This window comes from Pleurodeles waltl, chromosome 4_2, assembly GCF_031143425.1.
Source record: "Pleurodeles waltl isolate 20211129_DDA chromosome 4_2, aPleWal1.hap1.20221129, whole genome shotgun sequence".
In the NCBI taxonomy this organism is placed as follows: Eukaryota; Metazoa; Chordata; class Amphibia; order Caudata; family Salamandridae; genus Pleurodeles; species Pleurodeles waltl.
Window position 1 is genome coordinate 482,821,873 of NC_090443.1, and position 27,353 is coordinate 482,849,225.

Below are 27,353 nucleotides of genomic sequence, written 5' to 3' on the forward strand. Positions count from 1 at the left end.
CAGAGAAGCACGGAGCCGACCCAGATGCAGGCTCAGAGGACGGAGGCCTTGTGCATGGACGCTCCTCCTGCGTCACGTCAGCCGCGTGACGGGCGAAGTCAGAGATCTATGGGATCTCTTTGACTTCTTCTTACCTTGACCCGGGGATTTGGAAGAAGACGAGTGGTGATGGTCTCAAGACCTTCCTCTCGATTGAGACCAGGACCTACGCGGAGTGGAGTGCCGGACCACCATGAGCTTTAGGGGCCGCTCCCTCAAAGACTTCGGGTGCATGGCCCGCCACTCGGAGCACAAATTTGGGTTGCGGTCGCATCGGGTTTGTCACCACAGACAAACCCGATGAGGATCCATCACCGACATCGTATGATGATAGTCCTCGCACAGCTTGAAACCGGTGTTTGGGGACATCCTCGATGCACCAAATTTCTCACAAAAACTCGACAAAACGGTCAAAGTTGGTCAAAAAGAGACCAGGGTAGCTCTTCTCCGGATCAGCGCGTGGCGCGGAAAGAAAAGAACTGACGTCACTGCACGAGAGCGGCGTCTATATACTACTCCTGATGTCATCATGGCCACTAAGACGCCAGGGGAGTTGACCGATGCCATCTACCAATGCGCAAGGGTATTGCTCGAAGAAAAATCTCCAGATCCAGTCTGACGTCTGGGGGAAATTCTAAGGTAAGGCATCTACAACTGGAAGTCTTTATCAGATCGTTCACATACCCTGCAACACCCCCTCCCTGCGTTCAGTCCCCTGTAAACTAAACTCCTCATGGGCGCACTGGGCAAGGGAGGAATATCACAAATATATGGCACCCTCATTATCAATGCCCCCGGTACACTGGACCACCTTATTAATGGAACTTGATGCTTGAACCAACGCAAACAAGTGGTAAACAAAAACTACAGTTTAGAATCATAACCCCTAATAAAGTTGACCAATTAGCAATTTGTGGGACAGACCGAGACCCTAATAAAAAGTCATGACACGAGAAGGGAAATCAGAGTGGAGAGGCGAAAGTTGATGACGTCAGGAGACGCTGGCCGAAGTGCTGAAATTTGGGCTTGCTCTCTGTGAGCCCGAGGCTTGCTGATGACTGATGACCCGGAGATGAAGACTGACTCATTGCTGATCTATCTCGGATAGGTAGCTATAAATGTTGACTGACTAATGTGTGCTTTTCCTCCTAGATACCAACTGCGCTGCTTAAAATGTTTTTCTCTCTTAGATTTTTCCCAAATTAATGATTTTTGACTAAATTGTTTTTCGCATGAAGACCCACATGCTGATGCTAATCTGAGATAGGCAGGCTGAGAAAGGGTGACTTTGACTTTGACTGAATGACTCGCATTGCTGAATTAATCAAGGTCTATGAATTTCCAAACTTAGATTGATGTCGTTTTGCTTACTAATAAAATCTTGATGAATTATTGCTCATGATGCTAATAAAGTTTGATTAACCATGGATTCATTGAAATAAAGGTTTTGATTAGACTTGTAACTAATAGGGAATAAAACAAATGAACCTTCTTGAGAGTGATGGTATTTTCTATTTAGACTAAGGGGGTCATTCTGACCCCTGGCAACGACCGCGGAAGCACCAACAGGCTGGCGGTGCTTCTGGGGCCATTCTGACCGCGGCGGTAAAGCCGCGGTCAGAAAAGGGAAACCGGCGGTTTCCCGCTGCCCCAGGGAATCCTCCACGGCGGCGCTGCAAGCAGCGCCGCCATGGGGATTCCGACCCGCCAGAAACAGGATGGCGGGAACGGGTGTCGAGGGGCCCCCTAACAGGGCCCCATTAAGATTTTCAGTGTCTGCTTGGCAGACACTGAAAATCGCGACGGGTGCAACTGCACCCGTCGCACACCAGCAACTCCGCCGGCTCCATTCGGAGCCGGCTTCATCGTTGCTGGGGCTTTCCCGCTGGGCGGGTGGGCAGCCTTTTGGCGGTCGCCCGCCAGCCCAGCGGGAAAGTCTGAATGACCGCGGTACGGTCTTCTGGCGGTTCCCGCCAGGCGGGCGGCTTCCGCCGCCCGCGGGGGTCAGAATGACCCCCTAAATCTTTTTGGTATTATACGTTTCATTGGAATTGTTGTAAATGTTTCTCTGGTTACCACTTAGCTAGGATACTCTATGCGATCCAAAAGATTCATCAACCTATACGCGTCCCCTTGTAAGTTTACTTACTAAGGACAAGGTGCACTAGCAAGAGTATATGGTCTGTGAGTTTGTCAAATACGAACTCCACAGTTCCATAATGGCTACACTGAAATCTGGGAAGTTTGGTATCAAACTTCTCAGCACAATAAATGCACACTGATGCCAGTGTGGGATTTATTGTAAAATGCACCCTGATGGCATCTTAGAGATGCCCCCTGAATACCAGTCCGACTCCTAGTGCTAGGCGGACCAGTTTCTGCCAGTCTGCCTTAACCAGTCGAGTTTCTGGCCACATGGGGAGTGCGCCTTTGTTACTCTGTGGCCAGGAACAAAGCCTTTACTGAGTGGAGGTGCTTCTCATCTCCCCCTGCAGGAACTGTAACACCTGGCGGTGAGCCTCAAAGGCTCATGCCTTTTGTTAGAGCACCCCAGCTAGTGAAGATGCCCACCCCTCCAGCCACTGCCCCCACTTTTTTGGCGGCAAGGCAGGAGAGGGGAATGAGAAAAACAAGGAGGAGTCACCCACCAGTCAGGACAGCCCCTAAGGTGCCCTGAGCTGAGGTGACCTCTGCCTTTAGAAATCCTCCATCTTGAGTTTGGAGGATTCCCCAACAGGATTAGGGATGTGGCCCCCTCCACTCAGGGAGGAGGCACAAAGATGGTGCAGCCACCCTTCCGGACATTAGCCATTGGCTACTGCCCTCCTGACCTAAACACACCCCTAAATTTAGTATTTAGGGGCACCCCAGAACCCAGGAATGCAGATTCCTGTAACCTACAACAAGGACTGGTGACCGGAAAGCCCTGCAAAGACGACGGAGACAACAACTACTTTGGCCCCAGCCCTACTGGCCTGTCTCCAGACTCAAAGAACCTGCACAGAAACGCATCCGACAGGGACCAGCGACTTCTGAAGCCTCAGAGGACTGCCTGAACCCGAAGGACCAAGAAACTCCCGTGAACAGGGGCACTGTACAAAAACAGCAACAACTTTGCAACTTTCTTGCAACTTTTAAAGACTTCACTCTTCCCGCCGGAAGCGTGAGACTTCACCCTCTGCACCCGACGCCCCCAGCTCAAGCTCCAGAGAACCAACACTACAGGAAGGACTCCCAGGTGACTGCGACCTCATGAGTAACCCGAGACGACCCCCCCTGGATCCCCACAGCAACGCATGCAGAGAGACTTCAGAGGCTCCCCCTGACTGCGACTGCCTGAAACAAGGAACCCGACACCTGGACCAAGCACTGCATCCGCAGCCCCCAGGACCATGAGGAACCGAACTCTAGTGCAGGAGTGACCATCAGGCGACCCTCTGCCTAGTCCAGTCGGTGGCTGGCCCGAGAAGCCCTCCTGTGCCCTGCCTGCACCGCTAGAGTGACCCCCGGGTCCCTCCATTGATTCCTATTGACAACCAGACGCCTGCTTTGCACACTGCACCTGACCGCCCCTGTGCCGCTGAGGGTGTATTTTGTGTGCCTACTTGTGAACCCCCCCACAGTGCTCTACAAAACCCCCCTGGTCAGCCCTCCGAAGACGCAGGTACCTACCTGTTGGCAGACTGGAACCGGAGCACCCCTGTTCTTCAGAAGGCACCTATGTGTTTTGGGCCCTCCTTTGACCTCTGCACCTGACTGGCCCCGTGTTTCTGGTGCGGTGACTTTGGGGTTGCCTTGAACCCCCAACAGTGGGCTGCCTATGCCCAGGAACTTGAAAGTGCCTTACTTACCTGAAAAACAAACCTTTACTTACCTCCCCAGGAACCGTTGATTTTTTCACTCTGTCCGCTTTTAAAATAGCTTATTGCCATTTTAACTAAAACTGTTAATGTTACTGCTCTAATTCAAAGTTCCTTACGTACCTGTGTGGAGTACCTTGCATTTTCTGTATTTACTTCAAATCTTGAATCTTGTGGTTCTAAAATAAAGAAAATATATTTTTCTATATAAAAACTATTGGCCTGGAGTTAAGTCTTCGAGTGTATGTTCCTCATTTTTTGCCTGTGTGTGTACAACAAATGCTTAACACTACCCTCTGATAAGCCTACTGCTCGACCACAATACCCCAAAATAGAGCATCAGAATTATCTAATTTTGCCACTATCGTACCCCTAAGGGGAACCCCTGGACTCTGTGCACACTATCTCCTACTTTGAGATAGTATATACAGAGCCAACGTCCTACAATAACCCCTTTTGTTCTGTATCCATGAGGCCGTTCTTGTTGAGGAGGTTCCCTCTGTGATACTGCATTGTCCTGTATGTTCTTCTCCACGCCTTAGTCGCTGAATTTGAACAGGCTGAATGCGCAATGTTGAAAAATCAATAAAGTTGGTTAGCAAAAAAAATTCAATACCACTTAATGGTCTTTTCTGAGGCGGCTAAAGAGAAAATTAAGTTCCTTTGATAACAATATTTCTGGTCGATATTACACCTTCCCACAGACTCCAGTCCTGACCTAATAAACAACCTCCAGAAGCCAGAATGGTTGTGGAAAACCTTTACTTCGCAATAGCTCTCCAGCGCTGCCAGTTGGTATCAAACAACTCAAACGATGGCTCCATCAGCCCAGGATGTGATGACTTTAGCCTACAAAAGGCACTGTTTGGCATGCTGGTGTCAGTTACTGTTTTCAGTGCTTTACTAATGAGGTTCCTAAGATCTTGGGAGTCAAATGAAATGCCTCACAATTTATTAGATTAGGTCAAATGTCACTTAAGGGCTCGGGGTTTAAATCCTGTAGACTATCTTGAAAGAAGATATTCTTGTCAGAAGTCCACAACACCCATATGTGGTGTTTCCAGCCTGACCACAATCCTTTGGCATGTGATTCCCACAACTTCAGGCACCCAAAGACCAGCAGAAACTGGGAAACCAAGGCAAACAGTTTTTTACTGTTGCGGCAGCGACATCTTGCCAGGCTAACCAACGCTGAATTTTGCAGGAAGAACACTATATAACAAACTTCTCCCAGTTTACCGCATAAACAGTTTTAGTAGAGGGACAGCCAGCTGTTAAGATGACACCCACCACTTCAGGAGGAAGATCAAAAGCCATCAACTATCACCGCTCAATAACCACGCATGGAGGAGTGGACTGTGCAAGGTTTGGATGCAGGAACCTGCCCTGTTGATGCGGCAGAAGGTCCTTCACACCAGGATTGTCCCCATTGCTGGAAGACGTCCTAGGCCACCTCTGAGTGCAACTGCCATTCGTGATAAGCTAAGTGACACCAGCTGAGTTTGTTTGCCCTGGCTTTTAAATATCCTGCCAGGTGCTACATGATCAGGGGCATGAACTGACGATCCAGCCTACTGGTGCATGGTCAATTAACCCACTTAGTCGTGTCTGTTGCAGCACAACATGACAGAAGTGTTGTCAGTAAGAACCTGTATGGGAAGAAAGCTTTCAGTGCCAAATCTAACTACTCCCAACAAATTGATGTGGAGGCGATGTTCCGTCAGAGATCAAAGTCCTCTGATCTCTACCTCTCCCCTGTCATCTTTGGAGAGGACATGTCCCTTGCAGGCTGCTAAAATTTGAGCAAACGTCTGTTAACCTGACAGAAATCTGAGCTGGAGCACCAGGTCCGCATAAGAAGGTGATGAAAGAAAGGAATCAGTGCATGGAAGTGGTGACTATGTAGGGGCCCCAATGTCACATCTGGAGCAGGATAGACCAGAAGCAGGGACACACAAGACACCATCTACAGACGTGCAAGGGGATTTCTGAAAAATATTCTCCAGATACAGTCTGACGCCTTCACAAGATGAGGAATCCGTAGTTAGAAGTATCCATCAGAAGGGCCCCTCACCACTCCTTCATGTAAGTCCCATAATAGGGAGTGGTCCCCAAAAGGCTCCTTCCATAGAAACACAAAAGGAGAAGTAATTTTCTTCCTCAAGTTCATGGCCCCTCTTCCATCATGCATCCTGGGCTGATGGTGCTCTTTCCCGATGGTCGTCTCTTCAGAGCTGACCCAAGTTCTAAAGAAACTTAATTCAGAGTCTTACGCTTAATTTGCTGACCCATCCCCAAATCAAGGCCTTTTGTTTAGTCATGCTGCATATTTCAGAACTGAAAGCATCCCTTTGGGCCAATCCCCAAGGGTTGGCCTAGTTCTGTTGTTGTGCACATCAATTGCACACCTCCACAAGGTCTGACCTTGGAGTTGCTTCCGGGGGGGGCTTTTGTCCACAAATGCACCAAAACAATTGCCCTCAATGCCAATTTTGATGTTCTTCCTGGCATCTCTCCGAGCGTTTTTTGGAGGCAATCTGTTGCTTGAATATTTATATAGCACATTTCAATAGAAGATCACCCAATATGCAAATATAGAAGATATTGCAAAAATCCCAATACCAAATACCTGGTACATATTCAACATACCAACACAAACTCCGGCTTTGGTGACTGTCTATATGACTGAAGATGAAACAGTGTTGCTTTCATGGAGTTATGCAGGTTTGTGCTATAAGAAATGAAAGATTACTGTTGCTTTCAACCAGTTTCTATAAGCTGATGAAAGCTAAGCAGTGGCAAAGTATCTCACTGCTCCTTTTGTGCACAAAGAAAAAGTTACTTACCTTTGGTAATGCTGTTTCTGGTAGATACAATATCTACACCAGCAGATTCCTCACCTTTTGAATAACACCTGCACCAAAATTCCACAGTCACTTCCTTGGTAGCTCTTCCATGTCAACAGTGGTGTTGGAATCCACATGTGTCTGCACACAGCACATGTGACGTCACTGGAGCCATAAGAAGCTCCTGTCATGGTGCCAATATCAGTTTCCACCCATTTTGTACACACCCTGGAGGCAAATGGATTAAACTAACATCACAAATCAAATTACAGTTTCAAAACTCTACATCAAAGATTTACATATGAAAACTTGTACGCATACAAAATACACAAACGGATTTCTTTTTGGTGCATGCAGACAAGCAAAGGGGGGTAAGAATTCCTCAGGTAGATAACTGTATCCACCAGAAAAAACAGTTACCGAAGGTAAGTAACTTGTTGATCAGATGGATACATCTACCATCGGACTCCTCACCTTTTGAAGAGAGTACCCAAGCAGTCCCACATTCTGAGGTGAGTGCTTGTGCAGCTATACCAAAAACTCATACAAAACAGAATGTGTGAAGTGACGGGTCAGCTTCACTTTGGAGTCTAAACAAAGGTGCTTTGCAAAAGTGTGAAGGCAGACCCAAGTCGCTGACAAATATCTGCCACAGGGACTCCTCTAGCTAAAGTAGAGGTGGAAGATTTAGCTCTAGTAGAATTAGCATAAATACCTTCTGGCGGTTGTGTGCTGCAGCGGAGCAGATCTTAATTTAAAAAAGATAATCCATCTTGACAAAGTCCTTTTAGGAAATTACTTTCTTTTGGCCAATGTACCCCACAAAAAGCTGGTCATCCAGACTGACATCACACGCCCTGTCCAAGTAAAAACGGACAGCCCTTTTGGGGTCCAAATATATAAAGTGCTCTCTCCTCCGATGGGTGGGGAGGAGAATAGAAAGTGGGAAGGGTGATGGACTGCCCCAAATGGAAGGGAGCAACCACCTTCAGCAGGAAGGCCGCCTTGGTTCTTAGAACCAACTTATCAGGGAAGAAAGTTGCGAAGGGAGGCTAAACACTTAAGGCCTGTAGCTCAACAAGCCGGCTTGCAAATGTCATAGGAATAAAAAAAAAAAATAAAAAAAAAAGGTCTTAAAAGTAAGAAATCTCTAGGGACAACTGTGTAACGGCTAGAATGGGGAACACATTAGGGAGGTAAGAACTAAATTAAGATCCCAATGAGGCATAACAAAAAAAGTGGGAGGGTATTTACTTGTAAGTTCCTTAATAAACCATAAAACTATAGGAGACATAAATAGAAAGGGTTGATCTGGTAAATAGAAACGCTTAAAGGTAAGACAAATAACCCCTAACTGTGACAACTGCATAGCCTTGCTGCACCAAAGAGCAAAACGTAAAATATCTGACAAATGGGCTCTTAAAGAATCTGTAGAATTATCACTACACCACCTAAGTTTAGAAAATCTGCCAGCATAAACCGATTTAGTGGAGTGTCTTCTGGACGATAAAATAACATGCACCACGTCAGGGAGAAGTAAAAAGGAACACAGGTTGCCCTGTTCAAACTCCAGGCATTTAGGCGCAGGCTCTGGAAGTGGGGGGTGCAGAACTTGCCATTGTGACTGAGAGGAGATCTGCCCTTAGAGGGAGATGGAGTGGAGGGCACGGCACAGAGAGAGGTGAAGATGGTCTGTGTACCACACCCTTTGCAGCCAATCCGGAGCTAATAATGTGACTTGGGTCCAGGGCATACCTTCCTCAACACCTGAGGAATAAAGGAAATGGTGGGTGTATGGGTAAAACATCTGGGAGCACCAGTCCAATTGAAACTCATCCCCTAGTACCCCCTGCACCCAATACTTACTGGAGGCTGCAGAATGACGGGCAGTGTGCAGTCTCTTAAGTGGCAAAAAGGTCTATCTAAGGAGTCACCCATAACCCAAAAACGTGTAGAACCACTTCCGGATGAAGACGCCACTTGTGTTCAGCTGAAAAATGCTGACAGACTCTCCACACACTTGTTGTGAACTCAAGTTTGATGATTCTGAGCTCAGGACCAGTCATAGAGCTTCTTTGCAGAGAGGATACAATCCTACTCCCTTCTTGCTTGTTGCTGTACCACATCACTGTAGTATTGTCTGTTAAGACTTGCACTGACAGACCACAAATGGAAATGAGAAAGACCTTGAAAGACAGTCGTATCACCCACAATTCCAACAGATTGATATGACACAACTGTTCTTCTGGAGACCAAAATTCTCTGATCTCCAGGTCAGGCATCTGTTATAACTATGGCAACAGAAGGAGGAGGGTGAAACGGCTTCCCTCGAGATAGATTGCCAGACACACCTCACCATTGACGATGCACTGCAGTGTGTCTGGAGATCTTGACAGATTGCTGGAGGTCTCTGTTGTGTTGAATCCACTGCCTGTGGAGGCACCACTGGTGGGCCCTCATGTGCCAGTGTGCATGGTTGACCAAGAGAATGCAGGAAGTTAACAGACCCAACAGACACAAGACATTCGGACTGGAACCATTGCTCCATTCTGAAACATCAGAATCATTGCCTGAATGTTCAAAATCTCCTGAGGAGGAGGGAAGTCTCGGCCTACTGTACTGTCCAGTACTGCCCCTATAAACATAGCGCACTGAGAGGGCTCTAGGTGAGATTTTACCTTGTTGAGGAACAACCAGAGTTGGCAACCAGAAGTGATGCAACACCAACTTTGGATATTTGGCTCTGATGAGCCAGTCGTCCAGGTATGGAAACACTGCTATTCCCAACCTTCTAAGATGAGCTGCGACCACTGCTATCACCTTTGTGAAGTCTTGAGGTGCAGAAGTAAGACCAAATGGGAAAACCACAACCTAAAAGTGTTGAAACCCCTTCATGAAGCAGAGGATACTTCCTGTGTGGTGCAGAATAGGGATGTAAAAGTAAGCATCCTGAGGATTAAAACTATCCAGCCTTTTTTTGCCAGCACAAGAAGCAACTGAGCTAGGTTCTGCATCTTAAACTTTTCCTGCTTGAAGAACCAGTTCAAAATCCTGAGGTCTACGTTCAGGCACAAATGACTGTTCTTGGGAATCAGGAAATAACATGAACAGCATCCCTGACCCAGTTCCTGCTCTGGAAACAACTCTACTGCAACCTTTTGAAGAAAGGATATGACCTCTTGTTTGGAGGAGCTGAAAATGGTCAGTGGAAAGCACATTTTGTTGCAGTGGAAAGAGTGGGGGGAAATTAGTGGAAGGGTAGGGCATATCCCTTTTCCACAATATTTAACACCCACTGATCCGATGGTATGGTTCTTGACTGTTGTAGAAACTAAGACACCCATCCTCCCTCCTGTAAAGCATGCTCCAAGATGAGAAAACTAGGGCTGCTTTCCTGCAACGTTGGCAGGGGAGAAGGAGAATGATGAGATAAGGAGAACAGCTTGTCGTCTACCCTTCCCCAGCACCCTCTAATTTCTATAGAGGGAGTTGAATGGCTGCTGCTGTCCATGAAAAGAAAAGCTATGGGTAAAACCCCAGAACCTCTTAAACTGTCTGTAGTCCTTGGGCTGAGACTGAAGACCCAGAGAACGAGCTGTCGCCTTGCTCTATTTAAACCGTTTCAGGGCAGAATCTGCTTTTGCACCAAAAAGCAGAGCTCCATCAAAGGACAGGCAGGTTGCGTCTGTGGACTTCAGTGCAATACTGTCTGATGAGAACACTTTTAGTGGGCTGCTCACCCTTTTTGGATTTCCTACCTGCTGGCGAAGATGGACACCGGAGTCAGACTCCATGAACACGAAGCCTGAACAACCAAACTCTCAGATGAAGGGTGATTAGATAGAAAGAGTGGATCCCCTGCAGATGGCTTGTACCTCCTTGCAACTGAACTGGAAATAGCAAGTGTCGTCGTAGGCTTCTAACATACTTCTTAAATTGGCTCGGTTAAAGCCTCATTAAAAGGCAACAAAGGTTCTGAAGCCAATGATGAAGAATGAAGCACCACAGTCAGCAAATTAGACTAAAGTTCCCTAGTAGGAAGAGGAAAATCAACACTTCTACTGACTTCCTAATAACTGTATGGTAGGAAGTGACTTTCAGAACCAAAATCACTTGCCTTTCCCAATCCTCTAAAGCTCGGGTCTTGTGTAGGCACAATCTCACCCTCTTCCAACTCTTTAGGATCCTTTTCCCCAGAGAAATACTGTCCTACTTAGAGAAGTAGTTGATCCACTCTTCTTGACTTATGATGCGATTTCGGTAATGGTGCCGGCAACAGTGGAGTCTGTAACTTTGCTGGACAGATGAGAAGAGGCACTGGAGTCGCAGCATGCAACACTGGCATCAAGCCAGGCAGTGATGCAGAAGGAATGATCGGTGCCGCGACACATCAACAGGAGGGGTGGCTAGAGGAGAAGGAATCTCTTTCCTCAACTGTGAGAAAGTAGCCCACTTTTAGCCTGTTGGTGAGTATATGTCAGGGTGTTTTCACTGTCTCACTGGGATCTCCTAGCCAGGGCCCAGTGCTCATAGTGAAAACCCTATGTTGTCAGTATGTTTTTTATGTGTCACTGGGATCCTGCTAGCCAGAACTCCAGTGCTCATAAGTTTGTTGCCTATATGTGCTCCCTGTGTGGTGCCAAACTGTCTCACTGAGGCTCTGCTAACCAGAACCTCAGCAGTTATGCTCTTTTTACTTCCACATTTGTCACTAACAGGCTAGTGACAAAATTTATCAATTCACATTGGCATACTGGTACACCCATATAATTCCCTAGTATATGGTACTGAGGTACCCAGGGTATTGGGGTTCCAGGAGATCCTTATGGGCTGCAGCATTTCTTTTGCCACCCATAGGGAGCTCTGACAATTCTTACACAGGCCTGCCAGTGCAGCCTGAGTGAAATAACGTCCACGTTATTTCACAGCCATTTACCACTGAACTTAAGTAACTTTTAAGTCACCTATATGTCTATCCTTCACCTGGTGAAGGTTGGGTGCAAAGTTACTTAGTGTGTGGGCACCCTGGCACTAGCCAAGGTGCCCCCACATCGTTCATTCCCCGGACTTTGTGAGTGCGGGGACACCATTACACGCGTGCACTACACATAGGTCACTACCTATGTGTAGAGTCACAATGGTAACTCCGAACATGGCCATGTAACATGTCTAAGGTCATGGAATTGTCCCCCAATACCATTCTGGTATTGGGTGACAATTCCATGATCCCACGGGTCTCTAGCACAGCACCCGGGTACTGCCAAAGTGTCTTTCCGGGGTCGCCACTGCAGCTGCTGCCAATCCCTCAGACATGTTTCTGCCCTCCTGAGGTCCAGGCAGCCCTGGCCCAGGAAGGCAGAACGAAGGACTTCCTCAGAGGACTTCCCTCTACCTTTGGAAATAGGTGTGAAGGCTGGGAAGAAGTAGCCTCCCCCAGCCTCTGGAAATGATTTGATGGGCACAGATGGTGCCCATCTCTGCATAAGCCAGTCTACACTGGTTCAGGGATCCCCCCCAGCCCTGCTCTGGCGCGAAACTGGACAAAGGAAAGGGGAGTGACTACTCCCCTGACCAGTACCTCCCAGGGGAGGTGTCCAGAGCTCCTCCAGTGTGTCCCAGACCTCTGCCATCTTGGAAACAGAGGTGTTGGGGGCACACTGGACTGCTCTGAGTGGCCAGTGCCAGCAGGTGACGTCAGAGGCTCCTTCTGATAGGCTCTTACCTCTCTTGGTAGAACAATCCTCCTAACCTGGTAGACAAACCTCCTTTTCTGGCTATTTAGGGTCTCTGCCTTTGGGAATTCTTCAGATAACGAATGCAAGAGCTCATCAGAGTTCCTCTGCATCTCCCTCTTCACCTTCTACCAAAGGATCGACCGATGACTGCTCAGGACGCCTGCAAAACCGCAACAAAGTAGCAAGACGACTACTAGCAACATTGTAGCGCCTCATCCTGCCGGCTTTCTCGACTGTTTCCAGGTGGTGCATTCTCTGGGGGTAGTCTGCCTTCACCCTGCACCAGAAGCTCCAAAGAAATCTCCCGTGGGTCGACGGAATCTTCCCCCTGCTAACGCAGGCACCAAAAGACTGCAACACTGGTCCTCTGGTTCTCCTCTCATCCTGACGAGCGTGGTCCCTGGAACTCAGCAACTCTGTCCAAGTGACTCTCACAGTCCAGTGACTCTTCAGTCCAAGTTTGGTGAAGGTACGTCCTTGCCTCCCCACGCTAGACTGCATTGTTGGGTACCGCGTGATTTGTAGTTGCTCCTGTGCACTCTTCCAGGATTTCCTTCGTGCACAGCCAAGCCTGGGTCCCCGGCACTCCTTCCTGCAGTGCACAACCTTCTGAGTTGTCCTCCGACGTCGTGGGACTCCCTTTTGTGACTTCGCATGGACTCCGGTTCACTCTCCTTCCAAGTGCCTGTTCCGGTACTTCTGCGGGTGCTGCCTGCTTCTGTGAGGGCTCCCTGACTTGCCGAGCGCCCCCTGTGTCTCCTCATCCAAGTGGCGACATCCTGGTCCCTCCTGGGCCACAGCAGCACCCAAAAACCTCTACTGCGACCCCTGCAGCTAGCAAGGCTTGTTTGCGGTCTTTCTGCGTGGGAACACATCTGCAAGCTTCATCGCGACGTGGGACACCCGTCCTCCAAAGGAGAAGTCCCTAGTTCTCTTGCAGAACTCCAAGCTTCTTCCAACAGGTGGCAGCTTCCTTGCACCCTCAGCTGGCATTTCCTGGGCTCCTGCCCACTCTCGACACTGTCGCAGCTATTTGACTTGGTCCCCTTGCCTTACAGGTACTCAGGTCCGGAAATCCACTGTTGTTGCATTGCTGGTGTTTGTTCTTCCTGCAGAATCCCCCTATCACGACTTCTGGGCTCTCTGGGGGTAGTAGGTGCACTTTACACCTACTTTTCAGGGTCTTGGGTGGGCTATTTTTCTAACCCTCACTGTTTTCTTACAGTCCCAGCGACCCTCTACAAGCTCACATAGGTTTGGGGTCCATTCGTAGTTTGCATTCCACTTTTGAAGTATATGGTTTGTGTTGCCCCTATACCTATGTGCTTCTATTGCAATCTATTGCGATTCTACATTGTTTGCATTACTTTTCTTGCTATTACTTACCCAATTTTGGTTTGTGTAAATATATATTGTGAATATAACTTACCCTCATACTGAGGGTACTCACTGAGATACCTTTGGCATATTGTCATAAAAATAAAGTACTTTTATTTTTAGTAACTCCGTGTATTGTGTTTTCTTATGATATTGTGCATATGACACCAGTGGTATAGTAGGAGCTTTACATGTCTCCTAGTTCAGCCTAAGCTGCTTTGCCATAGCTACCTTCTATCAGCCTAAGCTGCTAGAAACACCTTTTCTACACTAATAAGGGATAACTGGACCTGGCACAAGGTGTAAGTACCTCTGGTACCCACTACAAGCAAGGCCAGCCTCCTACATCAACACACACCTTGGCGCCAAAGTAGGCCAGAAACTCTGGTTCATCGGCATGAACTGCATAAAAGAAGCCTGTTGATAAGTCACTGGAAAGCCTCCCAAAGAAAACAGCAGACCATGGGGCCCGCAGACACGCCAGATGGAATGATCCCTCTACTGAAGATGCTAAACATAACATCCAAAATTGGGGAGGTTCTCCACCTGGTGCATGTAAGGTCTGGATACATTTGCTCCTGATGAGGCTAAGATGCTGTATCCAAGAGTGGTGTTGTATCTTGATGCCCAGGTGAAGTCGGGGGCAGCGCCGAAGGCGACGCCGGGAAAGGCACCATAGACGGCTCCAGAGTGACATCTTGTCGATCATGCTCTGAAGCCAGGTGCACAGAGTGACCTCAGTGACTCATCTTTGGAGAAACAATGTCGAGAACCATGACGCTGCTTCTACTTGTGCTTCTTCCTTGCCAACATTGATATATTGGGAGACGGTGACTTTGATTGAGGACAAGACTTTCAACATCTCTTCTCATGCCTCGCTCTAGCCATGAACAACTTCGTCTCCCTTTCTTTCAAGGCTTTCAGAGTCATCTTCTGACATGAAAAAAAGACATTAACTTCGTGATCCAACCCTAAACACCAAAGGCAAATATCATGAGGGGAACTGATTGATGTCGACCTTCACAGTCGTTGCAGGGATTGAACCCTGATTTAAGAGGTGGAGATATTGTTTCGAAAAACTATACCAAATTTAAAATATATTGAAAGACTTAGACCATTCCTTAACGGAGAGCCAACAAAAACGTTGTGTCGAAGACGTGGAAAAAAGGCAACTGATGTCAGCATGCTAACAGCTTCTTATGGTTCCAGTGAAGCCTTGCTGTGCTGCGTGCAGAGCCATGTGAGTTCTGACATCCCTGTCGACGTGGGAGCGTTGCCATGAATATTTCTGCAAAATGCAGGCACATGGGATAGTCAAAAGGTGAGGAATTTGTAGGTAAATGTATCAATCAGAATAATGGTTGTCTGAATATTAAAAGTAGTGCGAAAATGTGTGTTTATTCATATTTTGAGCCTTTATGTACAGCCAGTCTCTTGGCAGTAACTGAAGTAGTAGCAAACGGGTCCTTGCAGGTTGGTGAACCAGGGAAAGCGAAAGGAAGGAAAAAGCACCGAGTTGCCCAATATACAAGGGAAGTATTCACTCACCTAAATCTACCTTTCTTCACCCACTTTGTCCTCTCATCCAAACCAAAAGAGAAGTTTGCATCAGATTTTCAAAGATTTTTTGGAAAAAGTTTAGTTTTACGCAGTGTGTGCATACAGAACCTGGTTTCCCTTTTTTGCCAGAGACTACAGAAAGCCTGTTTCAAATGATCCCATCAGTTTTCAGATAAGCAACAACGAAAAGGGACAAAAAGTGAAGGGGATGAGGTGGTGGTATGACAGAGGGCTTCAGAAGGTGACAATTTACCCAACTTGACTAAAATGATTTTCACTAAGTAAATTATGTTATACACATCAGCTTCGAAAACATCAGTATAATCGTGATCTGGTAATTCTCTAAGAAGCAGATCAAGAGCCAACTATGCAGCCATTCCCCCACATCCCCACTCCTCCCTAACAAAACTTATCCCTTGTTTTCAACTGTCCTTCCAAGGACATAATGTTCACGATGGTCCCACGCACAGCAGCACCTACCATGTTATACCAAGCACTTATTATCAGCTTCTCCTCCTGCTCCCGCTGAGACTTTGTCTTCTCATAGTCATTCTACAAAACAAAAGAAACACAAAGTTAAAGAAGACTGCTACAAGGACACATTAACAAAACACTTCAGGACTTATTCACAAAGGCACTTTAGAATACATAAACTAGTACTACTTTCCATATTCTTATATGGCATTGTGTATTGTCCCCAAAACATATCAAATGTAAATAGTGTGGAATACTTATAGAATATTCATAAACAATTAGTAAAAATAGAAAGTACTGTGCCGTCTGCACTTTTACTAGTAGAGGGCCATTTTGGGGTAGATTCACAAAGGCATGTAAGAGTACGCAAGAGTATTCCTGTAGTACCACTTCTCCATACTCGTAAAAGCTTTTGTGACTTGGACCCTTGTTCTTCCAATTTTGTTTGGAGGCATGTGATATGTGCTGAACCGTTTACCTCCATGTACTGGATCCTCGTCTCCTTCTCATGGAGCTGGTTCTTAAGGGCCTGGATTTCTGGAGCAATCGTTGAGTGCTGTTTGGGATCCAGTGTCTTAATGACCTGTGAAAATAGAAATGCCTTGTGAAGGAGTCTGCTCAGACAGATCATTGGACACCATACATGCTTGAATCTCAGGATTAGGGTGGCAATACAGTGCAATAAAGATGGGCAACACCACATCAGCTGAAGCAAGAAACTGCCCAATATAGGTTTGTGGCACTACTGCTCCTACTCCTCACCAGGCCAATGGGACTCTAGTGCACTCATGGGAATCGAAGATGACTAGCACTAAATGTACAGGTCAATTAATGTACTTTTTTATTTTTACAAAAGGGGGCAAATAGCATAATTCTCCAATTTAAAATTAAAGTTAAACAAATAGTAACTCGAGCCCTTGTAGACCAAGGGCCAACAGCCACTCTTACATGAATTTCAGTGTGGTAACACCAAAAGTACATTGTGGTTAATGAAATCCAGCATAGACTCTTAACGGTTAGGACTGTGAGGCACACAATGCTAGCTTAAGGGCAGATTCTGAAGAAATGCACTGAAACCAAAAAAGGTAATTCTCTCTTCACCAGCACACAGGAAGGGGAGGCGGGCAGAGGCCACAAGTACTCACATATCTGGAATACCCATCCCCCCTACCAGCACCAAAGCCTGCCTGTGTACTACTGACCGTGCGGGCCTTCTCGACATATCGCTTGTAGCGTTCCTCCATCGCTCGCATGTCCTCATCCTTCTTCTTGAGAATCTGCTGCAGCTCATCAATTTTTTTAGAGGCTAGAAGGGGAGGTAGGGAAGAATGGGTGGTTGAAAATTAGTAAGGAGAAGGGGTGGGGGTAACTCAGAGATAAAGCATAAAGAAAGCAAGTTTCAGCAGAACTGAGCACTGTACATCTGGAGACAAAGGAACTTTAACTGCTGGACAACCTGAAATGTCATAACTAGTGGTTCTCAACCTGAGGTTCAGGGGATCTCTGATGGTCCACGACACCTACTCGAAGCCCATGAATGCTTCGAAAATTAACTAAAATTAACATATTTATAAGCTGTATATAAATACATAAGCAAAATGTTTAATTGAAAACATTAAAACATTGAGTAAAAGTGAACAAATTGGAAATAGTAGGCTGACAATTAAGTTGGTATACTCCGACTGATTCATGGAAGAACTGCCATTGCATTAAAATGAATATAGTATGTACAATAGGGGACCTCAACTGAATTTAGTAAAGCGCCTTTGAAATAATATGTGAATTAAACAAAACATTTCATCATTTACATGTTTGCTTGATGAATGCTTGTTTCTGTATTGTTGTGTACTGTTTTTCAGTTGAAATCATCAAAATTGCTTAAGCCGAACCCCCAAATTCCAATAATGATTCAGTGTGGATTCCCGCATTCCAATAATGATTCAGTGAGGGGCCCTGGATTCCAGTAATGATTAAGTGGGTGTCCACAGAAGTAGAAAGGTTGAAAACCACTGCTCTAGACATTGCAATGTTTGAACCAGTGAAGCTGGTGGCTGCTAACTCCAGCCCTCATTTAATTCCACATTTAAATTTTCAGAATGATCCGATTTGATAGTGATTACAGTGGAGCATTTAGGATGAGATATCTTTGGGGAACGTTGGGGGTGGTGAGGTTACTGTACACATTTCCTCCCTGATGCCACCCATGTTCATGGTAACCGCTTTATCTTACTGCTACTAGCAACTCTCTCTTTATTATCGAGGTGGTGCAATTTTACTATCAAGTGTTCAACTCTGTATCCTCCTCCCAGTTCATTAGATTCATTACAGCTGCAGGCTATGCTTCCTCTTCAATAGGTCGTACAATCTTTATTGCTGATGGCCACTTTCCTGTTACTGTCCCTGCATAGGGAATGACCGCAATCGATGGTGGTGGTGGTATAGTCTCTGCTGCTTCTGGGCAGCTACCCTCTTCTGTGAGCGAAATCCCTACTCCTGTGGAACAAGTTACTTACCTTTGCTAACGCCTTATCTGGTAGAGACACAGACTAGCCACAGATTCAGATCTTAGAATTCTCCACAGTCGTCAGACTGGATCCGGAAACTTTTCTTCAGCAGCACCTCTGCGCATCAGTAGAGGGCATTGAGCGTGGCATCACGTCAGTGGAGTCCATATATTCCCTCTTTTGACACGCTGACATCAGTTTCTTTGGTGACTTGAAGCTGCAGACCAACGTGGAGCCACAGAGAAACTGACAATGGAATAGAAAACAGTGGAATAGTGTATATGCCAACAAGAAGAAAAAGATGTCTTGAGACCTAGCAAAACAGAAAAACAACCAAAACCACTGTAAGCGAGGCTGAAGAGTACACAGTTCGTAAGCGGGGAGGATGGGTGGGTCAATAAGGAATCTGCGACTAGTCTGTCAGTTAAGCCGTTACCGAAGGTAAGTAACTTGTTCATCTGATAGAGACAATTAGCCGCAGATTCCTTATCTTAGAATAAGATACCCAAGCAATCCCAACCCATGGTGGAGGGACAGGAACAGACCACACCAGTCTCGCAAGAACAACCTGGTAACAGAGGAAGAACCAGGCTTGAGACAGAGAGGGGAGATAAAAACAGAAATTACTTATACCAGACAAGTGAACTGTAATTCCTCTTAAGAAAAGCTACGGTAAGGAAAAACTTCCACTAGAGGCTAGGCAGCAACCACCCCCTTAGGGGAGGTACACTATGAACAAACCAGCAGGATGAGTAAAGGAAACCCTGTAATGGGCACCAGAAAGACACACACACGTGAAATAAAACGTTTAAAAGACTCAAAGTAGAAAAACCAGCATAACTGTGACATACAACAATCTCACAGGCAGAAGGAGAAAGTACTCCAGTCAGAGAAGCGTATGAAGACCGGATGGTGGGCTGAGACAGAGAAGAGAAACAGCATCAGGCCCAAAAGTGAGAAGAAATTGGGAAAGACCAGGAAGGTCTTGCTCAAGTGCAAATTGTATAGACACACACCAGCAGGGTAATGAGAGAATAGGAAAGAGAGAGAGAGCACTGAAGAAGAACCAGAACGACAAGGTAAAGGGAGCAGACATTCCAGTATGAACTCAGAGTAAAAATGGAGGCCAGAAAACCAGCTGACAGGGAAAATGGAGGTAGAATAATCAAGACAAAGAACTGTGCAGTAGGAAGCTCAGAGTACAACGGAATGAGCCTACTAAAATGTAAGAGCGTTGGCGAGATGCAAACCCCTGGAGAGGGATAGCCTCTACAACAAAATAGTAGACCTAGCCACCAAGCTAGAGCTTCTTTAAATTACAAAGACACAAATTGATGGCACCCAGCAAGGAATATGAAGGGAGGAAGAAATGGCACCTGAAAGAGAAAGTGTCACCAGAAATGAAATCAGAGATTAAAGGATACCTCCGTGAAGGCGAAAAAGAGGACCGCACTGCCTCAAGAAAAGGGAGCAAGCGAAAAAAAAAAAAAGAAAAAAAAAAACACACACACATCCTGCGAAAAAGAAAGCAAGACCCCGTGAACAATAGCACGGGGAGGGCCTGGCGTAGGATGGGGACAGAGGGGGAAAAAGGGTACAGTACTAGTACAGTACGACAGTAGAAAATCAAAACGCTAGAGATTTTTCCCCCTCATAAAGTTAACTTGACGCCATAGGAGGGATATGTACCATTGATGTATAGGTGTTTGTGACACCAAGGGCACAGGACTTGACCCCTGAGCTACAGCTCCTGGATGAGATGGGGAACCAGTGCCTCAAAAGGCAGAAATCACAAGCAGTGACCTATAGCGAAATGGACCATGAAGAAACATAAGCAACAGCGAACACCAAATCCCTGCAGCCCCTAACAGCAGTGGCGGAAAAGGAACCCCTGTCTGGGGGAACCTGTGCCATCAGAGGCAGAAGACCTTGCCACCGAGCCATAGAGCTCTGATCCCAAAATACAGGGAGAGGAACCTGCAACAAGCACAATATGAGCCCAGAGCAGAGGAAAAACAGAAAATGGAATATGGAAAAGAAAACTTACAAGGAAGGGATCCAGAAGCAAAGAACATACCAAACGTAGGCAAGAATGGGCTCCAGAAGGAGTACAACAATATATGTTCACATGGGGAATAAAACAAGAGAAATGTGTAAAACAGTTTCCACTACCAAAAGCTCAAAGAGCCAATTTCCAACCCAATCTCTTAGCAACATAGATGAAGGGTAAAACGTCCAGGGTAAATTAAAGGAAAGGCAATGGGGCAGGTACCCCCAACAGAAAGATACCCACAAACCGTAGTAGTAAAAGTCCAAGCCAAGGCAGAAGTTCTGCCAGGAACCAGGCAAAACGAGAAAAGGGCACTCTGCTCGTCTCAAAAGTAGAGACACACCAATCATGGTGAAGCCTCCCCAAAGGTAAACAAAAGGGAGAGTTGAAACTCAACAAGAAACCATAGAGGACTGTAGGAAGCTGGCCTGGTGTGTGATGTGTACCTATGCTACTTACACCTTTTACCAGGTCCAGGTATCCCCGCTTAGTGAAGTGTAGGCAGTGTCCAGAAGCCAGGCTCTCTAGAGGAAGCTGTGAATGAGCAGCCAAAGGCCTATCTAGGAGACATGCAAAGCTCATGCAATACCACTGTAGTCACACATCACTTACACATATGGAAAAAAAACTCAGTTGAACAAAAATAAAGGTACTTTTTTTGGCACAGATTATCACAAATCATTAGACAAGTGACCTACCTTTACGAGGTAAGTAATACACTAAATATATACACTAGCTATCAGAAATAGGCAGAGAAAAGGTTAGAAAACAGTGAAAACAGTAATAACCAGTGGTGACCCTAGGGGGAGCACAAACCATATACTACAAAAATGGAATGCAAACAAGGTACCCCCACCTAGGTAGGTAAAATGTGTAGAGGGGAGCTAGGAGTATTAGAAAACCACAAAGGTAAGTAACACAGTACCCCCCAGCGACCAGGAATGCAAGAGTAAAACACTTTATTTTCCCCAAACCACCAAAAAGGAGGAAAAGAAGAAAAAGAAGACACCTAGAGAAGACTGCAAGAAAACCAGCAGTAGATTCCTGAAGAAAGAAGACCTGTGGAGAGAGGGGACCAAGTCCAAGAGTCACAATGTAGTCCAGGAGGGGTAGGAGGTACTACCCACCTAGCTGTGGATTCGGAAGTTGGTTGACGGTTCTGAAGAACAGGTCAGTACTGCAGCCCAGGAGCCAGTGAAGAGTTCCAAATGGATGCAGAAGATATCCCACGCCAGAAGGAAGATTGCAGACGGGTGTGGGTGCAGGATTTCCACCAACAAGCCTTGGCAAAGGCAAACTTGCAGTGAGTGGAAAAGAAGTGCTGCCGGGGACCAGCAAGGCCCAGGAGGACTCAACCCAAGAGGGGGGAGTCCACGGGGACCCTCAGTGTTGCAGAGAGTCCACAAGAGCAAACGCAGCACCCACAGGAGTCCCACAGAACAGGGACACCGAAGCCACAGAAGAAGCCCACGAAGCACTACAAAAGTGGATCCCACGCTCCAGGAGAACCACACAGAAGGCTGGGATTTGCAGGCAGGAGTGCTGGGGACTGGAGCTGCAAGTTGGCTGAAGATCCCTTGGAGGAGATGCAAATAAGCCTTGGCAGCTGCAAGAGACGCAGTGCACGGGGGTAATGTCCTGTGCAGGAAGGCAAAGGCTTACCTCCACCAAAGTTGGACAGCTGGCAGAGAGGACCCAGACGACTACTCCTGACCACCACCTTTGATGCAGGATCCACGGAGCTCAGCAGGAGAGGGGATCCACGCAGCCGGTCGTCGCTAGTTGTAGGTGCCTGCGGTTGCAGGAAGTGACTCCTTCACTCCAAGGGAGAATCCTTCTTCTTGCGCAGGATGAAGAGCTGCAGTCTTCTGAGGATGCACGGCGAAGAAACTGTTGCAAAGCTGGCAGGAACTCTAGATACAATGTTGCAGAAGAGTCTTCCTTGTGGATCTACAGCTTGTGGGTTCCTGGAGTGTTCAGTTGCAGTTCTGGAGGCCAGAAGTCAAAGTAAATGTTGCAGAGGAGTCCTGCTGGCATCTCACAAGCTGAATCGGAGGACCAACCCCAGAGGAAGACCCAAACTTCCTATATAGCCCAAACTACCCATCAGAGGTGCCTCTGACGTCACCTGCCTGGCCACTCAGATGCTGCCAGGGTTCCCTGCCAACCTTGGAATCTAGATGGCAGAACCCAGGGACCCTCTGGAGGAGCTCTAGGCACCACCCCTAGGGTGGTGATGGACAGGGAAGTGGTCACTCCCCTTCCCATTGTCCAGTTTCGCGCCAGACCAGGGACTGGTGGTCCCTGAACCGGCGTAGACTGGTTTATGTACGGAGGGCACCAAATGTGCCCTTCAAAGCAAACCAGTGGCCTGGGGAGGCTACCCTTCCCAAGCCAGTAACGCCTATTTCCAAAGGGAGAGGGTGTTACCTCCCTCTCCCAAAGGAAATCCTTTGTACCGCCTTCCTGGGCTTGATCAGATCAAGCAGCAGGAGGGCAGAAACCTGTTGGAGGGGTGGCAGCAGCTGGGCTGTCCGGAAAACCCTGTAAGACTGGTGGTAACAATGATGGGGGTCCCCTAAGAAGCCCCCAGAGTGCATGGAATCATACTTCCAATGCTTGCAACGGTATTGGGGAATGATTCCGACATGTTTGATATCAAACATGCCCAGGTTCGGAGTTACCAGTATGTAGCTGGACACAGGTAGTGATCTATGTCCAGTACATATATAAAATGGTGTCCCCGCACTCACGAAGATCATTAAAATGGTTCTGGAGTTCGTGGGGGCACATCTGCTAGAGCAGGGGTGCTCCCACACACAGGTATCTGCACCCTGCCCTCTGGGCTCAGAGAGCCTATTATAGGGGGGACTTACAGTGATCTTGTGCAGTGAACTGTAGTGAAACCGGGTGCATGCCCCCAGTTCATGCAGACTGCAATGGCAGGTCAGCATGACCCCTTTGCATGGGCTCCCTATGGGTGGAAGAATAACTGGTGCAGCCCATAAGGATCCCCTGGAACCCAAAAGCCCTGTCTACCTACGTACCATATACTCGGGACTTACATGTGGGTGCAGTATGCCAATTGTGGGGCTAAAAAGTTACCAGCAACCAAATTTAGAGGAGAGAGCACAGTCACTGGGGTCCTGGTTAGCAGGATCCCAGTGAACAGGCAAACACACTGACAAACAGGCCAAAAGTGGGGGTAACCAAGCTAGAAAGAGGCTACTTTCCTACAAGGACCATGACGTGCTGGCTGCGGAAGCAACCCCGTGAACGAAAGAGTCTGCACCAGCCGAAACACAAGACATGCTCTGGAGCCACTACTCCGGTGAATGGAGCAGCAGAAAAGGAGCTGAGCGCACCAAAGAAAGCGCAAAAAAAATCCACAGTGGATGACAAAGGCGCAACCAAATAGGAGTCCAAAACAACTTAACGAATGGAACAAACAACAGCACACTAGAGAAGGGGTAAGAATTCTCATACTTGAGACGAACATGACAGTTCCCAGAAAGTCGCAAGAGACAGGGACGTGTGATGGAAGAGGAGGGACAACCCTTCCAAATCGGACTCCCACTCACTCTGGTGACATCTTGCTGGCCAGCCTGCTACTCTTTGCCTCTACCCCTGTCTGCTAACTAGAGTGTGTCTGTACCACTGTGTCTCCACCACACTCCATACTTACTACTGTTATCCCCTTTTGGTTCCAGGTCATCAATGAATTCCTTCTTTTTCTGAAGCTCTGAGTGGGCTTCATGAAGCTTCTCTCTGAAAAACGGAGTCAGGAAGAAAAACACAAGTTAGCTGAGAAGAGAGGCGAAGGAATAAGCAGGAGAATCAAAGCACAGAGGCACAAAGCTGGTAGGAAAACATGTATCATGTAGATAGGGAGAGACAATGATTCCAGAAAGAAGAGAAAGTGAGGGACGAGGAGACCTAGACATAACATAAAAGACAGCGCGAAAATAAAATGAAGCAGTTGATGGAGGACAGGTACAGTATGATGTATGAAAGAGAATAGAAGAGAAGGCTTCAAAGTATGTCAAAGTTACACATAGGACAGCTAACAGATACGTTCCATTTCACACATTACAGTCTGATCAGAAATTAAGTAGCAAACCTAGAACTTACAAGTGCTCCTCCAGCTTACGTTTCAACAGTGATGACTGAAACAAAACAAATGAAAAAGAAAAAAAAATTGGTATGTATTATAGACATTATAGTCTGGCCTCGCTTAAAGGCATTCATTGTTTGGCAGGTTTTAGAAATTCGAAGTTCCCTTCCTGCTTGTTCATGGGTGGAACATCTCGCAAATGCCTCTTTTTTAAATATTTTTTTAGCTACAAACAATTTGGACAGCACTCACAGAATATAAGAACGTAGCATATAAATCTGTTGCAATGTTTCGAAAGTTCCGCCCGCTCCCGGAGCAACGGAACAAGATTCCATGCTTCTGCAGAGCGCATCATTCGGTATTATTGCTATTCCTAGAATCCTGAAGTAAGCTAAAAACTTTCAGTCCCTATTATTCTGGACCCTACAGAGTCACAAAGTACCATGTTCAGCCCTTTTCTATTTATAATGTATGCTCAATCGTTTGTACATGACATCCCTGTTGACTTTAGTTGTCATTGTGACTCACACAGAGAGATGGGAGTCCAAAAGGCCGTTCTGTCTCAAGGAACCCAATCTCTAGTATGGGAGGGTAGAAAACCTCTGCACTTTGCAAAATTTCACTCTTCTTGAACGGTAGCACATGACACAGTGTGTGTTATCACACTAATTGGTGGTTGAGAATTATGTTGTATTTTGTCTAACAACATCTTCTACCTTGTGTCTCTCACAGGTTCACCTACTTTGGCTATAAGTAGTATACCACTCTAAGTAAGCAGTATTTCTTCCATGAACCTGATTAGGGGATATTTTATAGCTTACGAGTTGTTGATTGTTTTTTCTTTTAGGTCCTGACGAAGCGCCACACGATCTGTAGAGACATCTAGGGCGCAAAACATGTCAACGGTATAAATGAGCTAAATTGGACATTGCCCTCATTAGCTTTGTTTTCGGTTTGGTGAGTGGTGGAACTTAATTTTCTTCTCCACTCCTGCGCGTTTTTAATATTGACCAAGGGGCCTCCACGCCAATGAAAACTTATTGTTCGGAGACTCTTGAGCCAATTTTAACCCTTTCTATCTCTCCTGCTCTCTTTTGAGGTGAGGTTTAAATCTGTTCCCACCCCCTTCAAGGCACACACTTCTGAACTCCGGCAAAGTGCCCCCCTGTGGGGCTTGTCAGACATTGCAGCGCCAGTCTGACGAGGAGCGGGCCCTATGACGAAGCATGACATCCACTGGATGTGCGAGGGCTCTTGCTTCTAAATTTAAATGTGTTTTAGTTTGAACCTGAGCCTGAATTGTTGTACTCTCCTTTTTCTTAGGAACTGTGTACTCTTTTTGACATGTTAATGATAAAGGGAGGTTTGTACACCGGACCTTGGTTAATCTCCCTGTCCCTCTTTGATTGTGATGTACTTCCTCCATGTGCCTACAAGAGATAAACATACAGGCTGCTTTGTCCCTCACACATGCATTTGTAAATACACTTTAAATGCTACATCTTATATGGAGGTGCATTTCAGCAACAGGTCTAAAAGATGCCATTTCCTTAAATCTCTGTTTGCCCAGAGCAACGATTTCTGCTTTTTCTCTAACTTCCCATCGTCCTCCTCCTCCCTTTTTCCACTCACTCTGGAATCTAACCACAGCTCTTGAATAGGAGATAACCAGGTTGTAGGAGTCGGATAAATTCATCTTCATGATGAGTCAGTTAGTCCTAGTCCGTAGGCCATTTGACATTCTCAATACCTTTTCCAGTTCTGCCATCACATCCACAACCACGAAAGGTCACATTAAACTTAAATAAAAACAACAAATGGAAAAGTTGTGCACGCGCTACCCTGGAGGGGGCTAAGTTGTTGTTGCTGCTTATACGTGCCCAAGCATGCTGTGTGAACCCATGAAATGCTGTTCCATCACTAGGCGCAGGATTGCATTGAAGTCAGAGAAGTAATTTTACCCTTTCTTTTTGATAACCTATTCCCTTTTATTGTCTATTGAGGAATTTATGGAATTTCCCATTTTGTGATTTTAAAACGTAACTTCAAATCAATGTTTCTACACGTCCCACCTGTGAGATGACGCCATAAAGCCATATCATGGAATAAGAATGTCCAGCAAAGTTTACCTTGGCAGGCACTGAAACCTGACCAATTTCCTAGAGATTTGTTTTTGTGCGCATGATGCAGTGTGAATTATTACGTTTGCACAGATGATGGATGAAATGAAACAGGTGAAAGGACTGTTTTTTAACCAATCATGGGCACAGGAAATGAAAGGAATATTCTACTTACCCTGTAGGCATCCTTTCGTGGTATGTAGTGGTGTAGATTCACCTGCGATGCATACTCCTGCCATCTAGTGTTGGGTCTGGAGTGGCGCAGGTTGTTTTTCTTCGAAGAAGTGTCTTGAGTCTCAGGATCGAGTAACTCCTCCTCTCGGTAATATTGCACATGGGCATCAACTTTTGTTAGATTGTTTTCCCACAGGCGCGTGAGAGGAGTGGCAGAAAGAAAAGAATAGAAAAAAAGATGTCCATGCAATGTATGAATACATATGTACAAATATATACAAGAGTATAGTAACTGCAACAGCCACAGGCATTAAGGCAGGAGGGAGGGTGCATGTGAATCTACAGCTCTACATGCCGCAAACCGATGTCTACAAGGTAAGTAGCATATTTCATTCAATGGCATGTGTGATTGTAGATACATATGCTCTGCATAGACTGTAAAGCAGTCCCCTCCATAAAGCGGTGGCTAGCCTGTAGGAGCTGCAGTTGACAGAGCTTGC

The 27,353-nt window shown here is 46.5% G+C and overlaps 1 protein-coding gene across 2 annotated transcripts in view; it reads right to left on the reverse strand.

Annotated features, from left to right (window-relative positions):
* The window catches only part of HOOK2 (hook microtubule tethering protein 2), a 223,062-nt gene that overhangs the window by 34,565 nt on the left and 161,144 nt on the right, over window positions 1–27,353 (reverse strand). For both annotated transcript variants that reach the window (XM_069231854.1, XM_069231853.1), the window contains 5 exons: window positions 24,577–24,611; window positions 24,131–24,213; window positions 17,094–17,197; window positions 16,370–16,474; window positions 15,898–15,969 (listed from right to left, as the gene is read on the reverse strand). In XM_069231854.1, coding sequence (XP_069087955.1) covers window positions 15,898–15,969; window positions 16,370–16,474; window positions 17,094–17,197; window positions 24,131–24,213; window positions 24,577–24,611 — 399 coding nt within the window. The remainder of the gene's footprint in view (window positions 1–15,897; window positions 15,970–16,369; window positions 16,475–17,093; window positions 17,198–24,130; window positions 24,214–24,576; window positions 24,612–27,353) is intronic.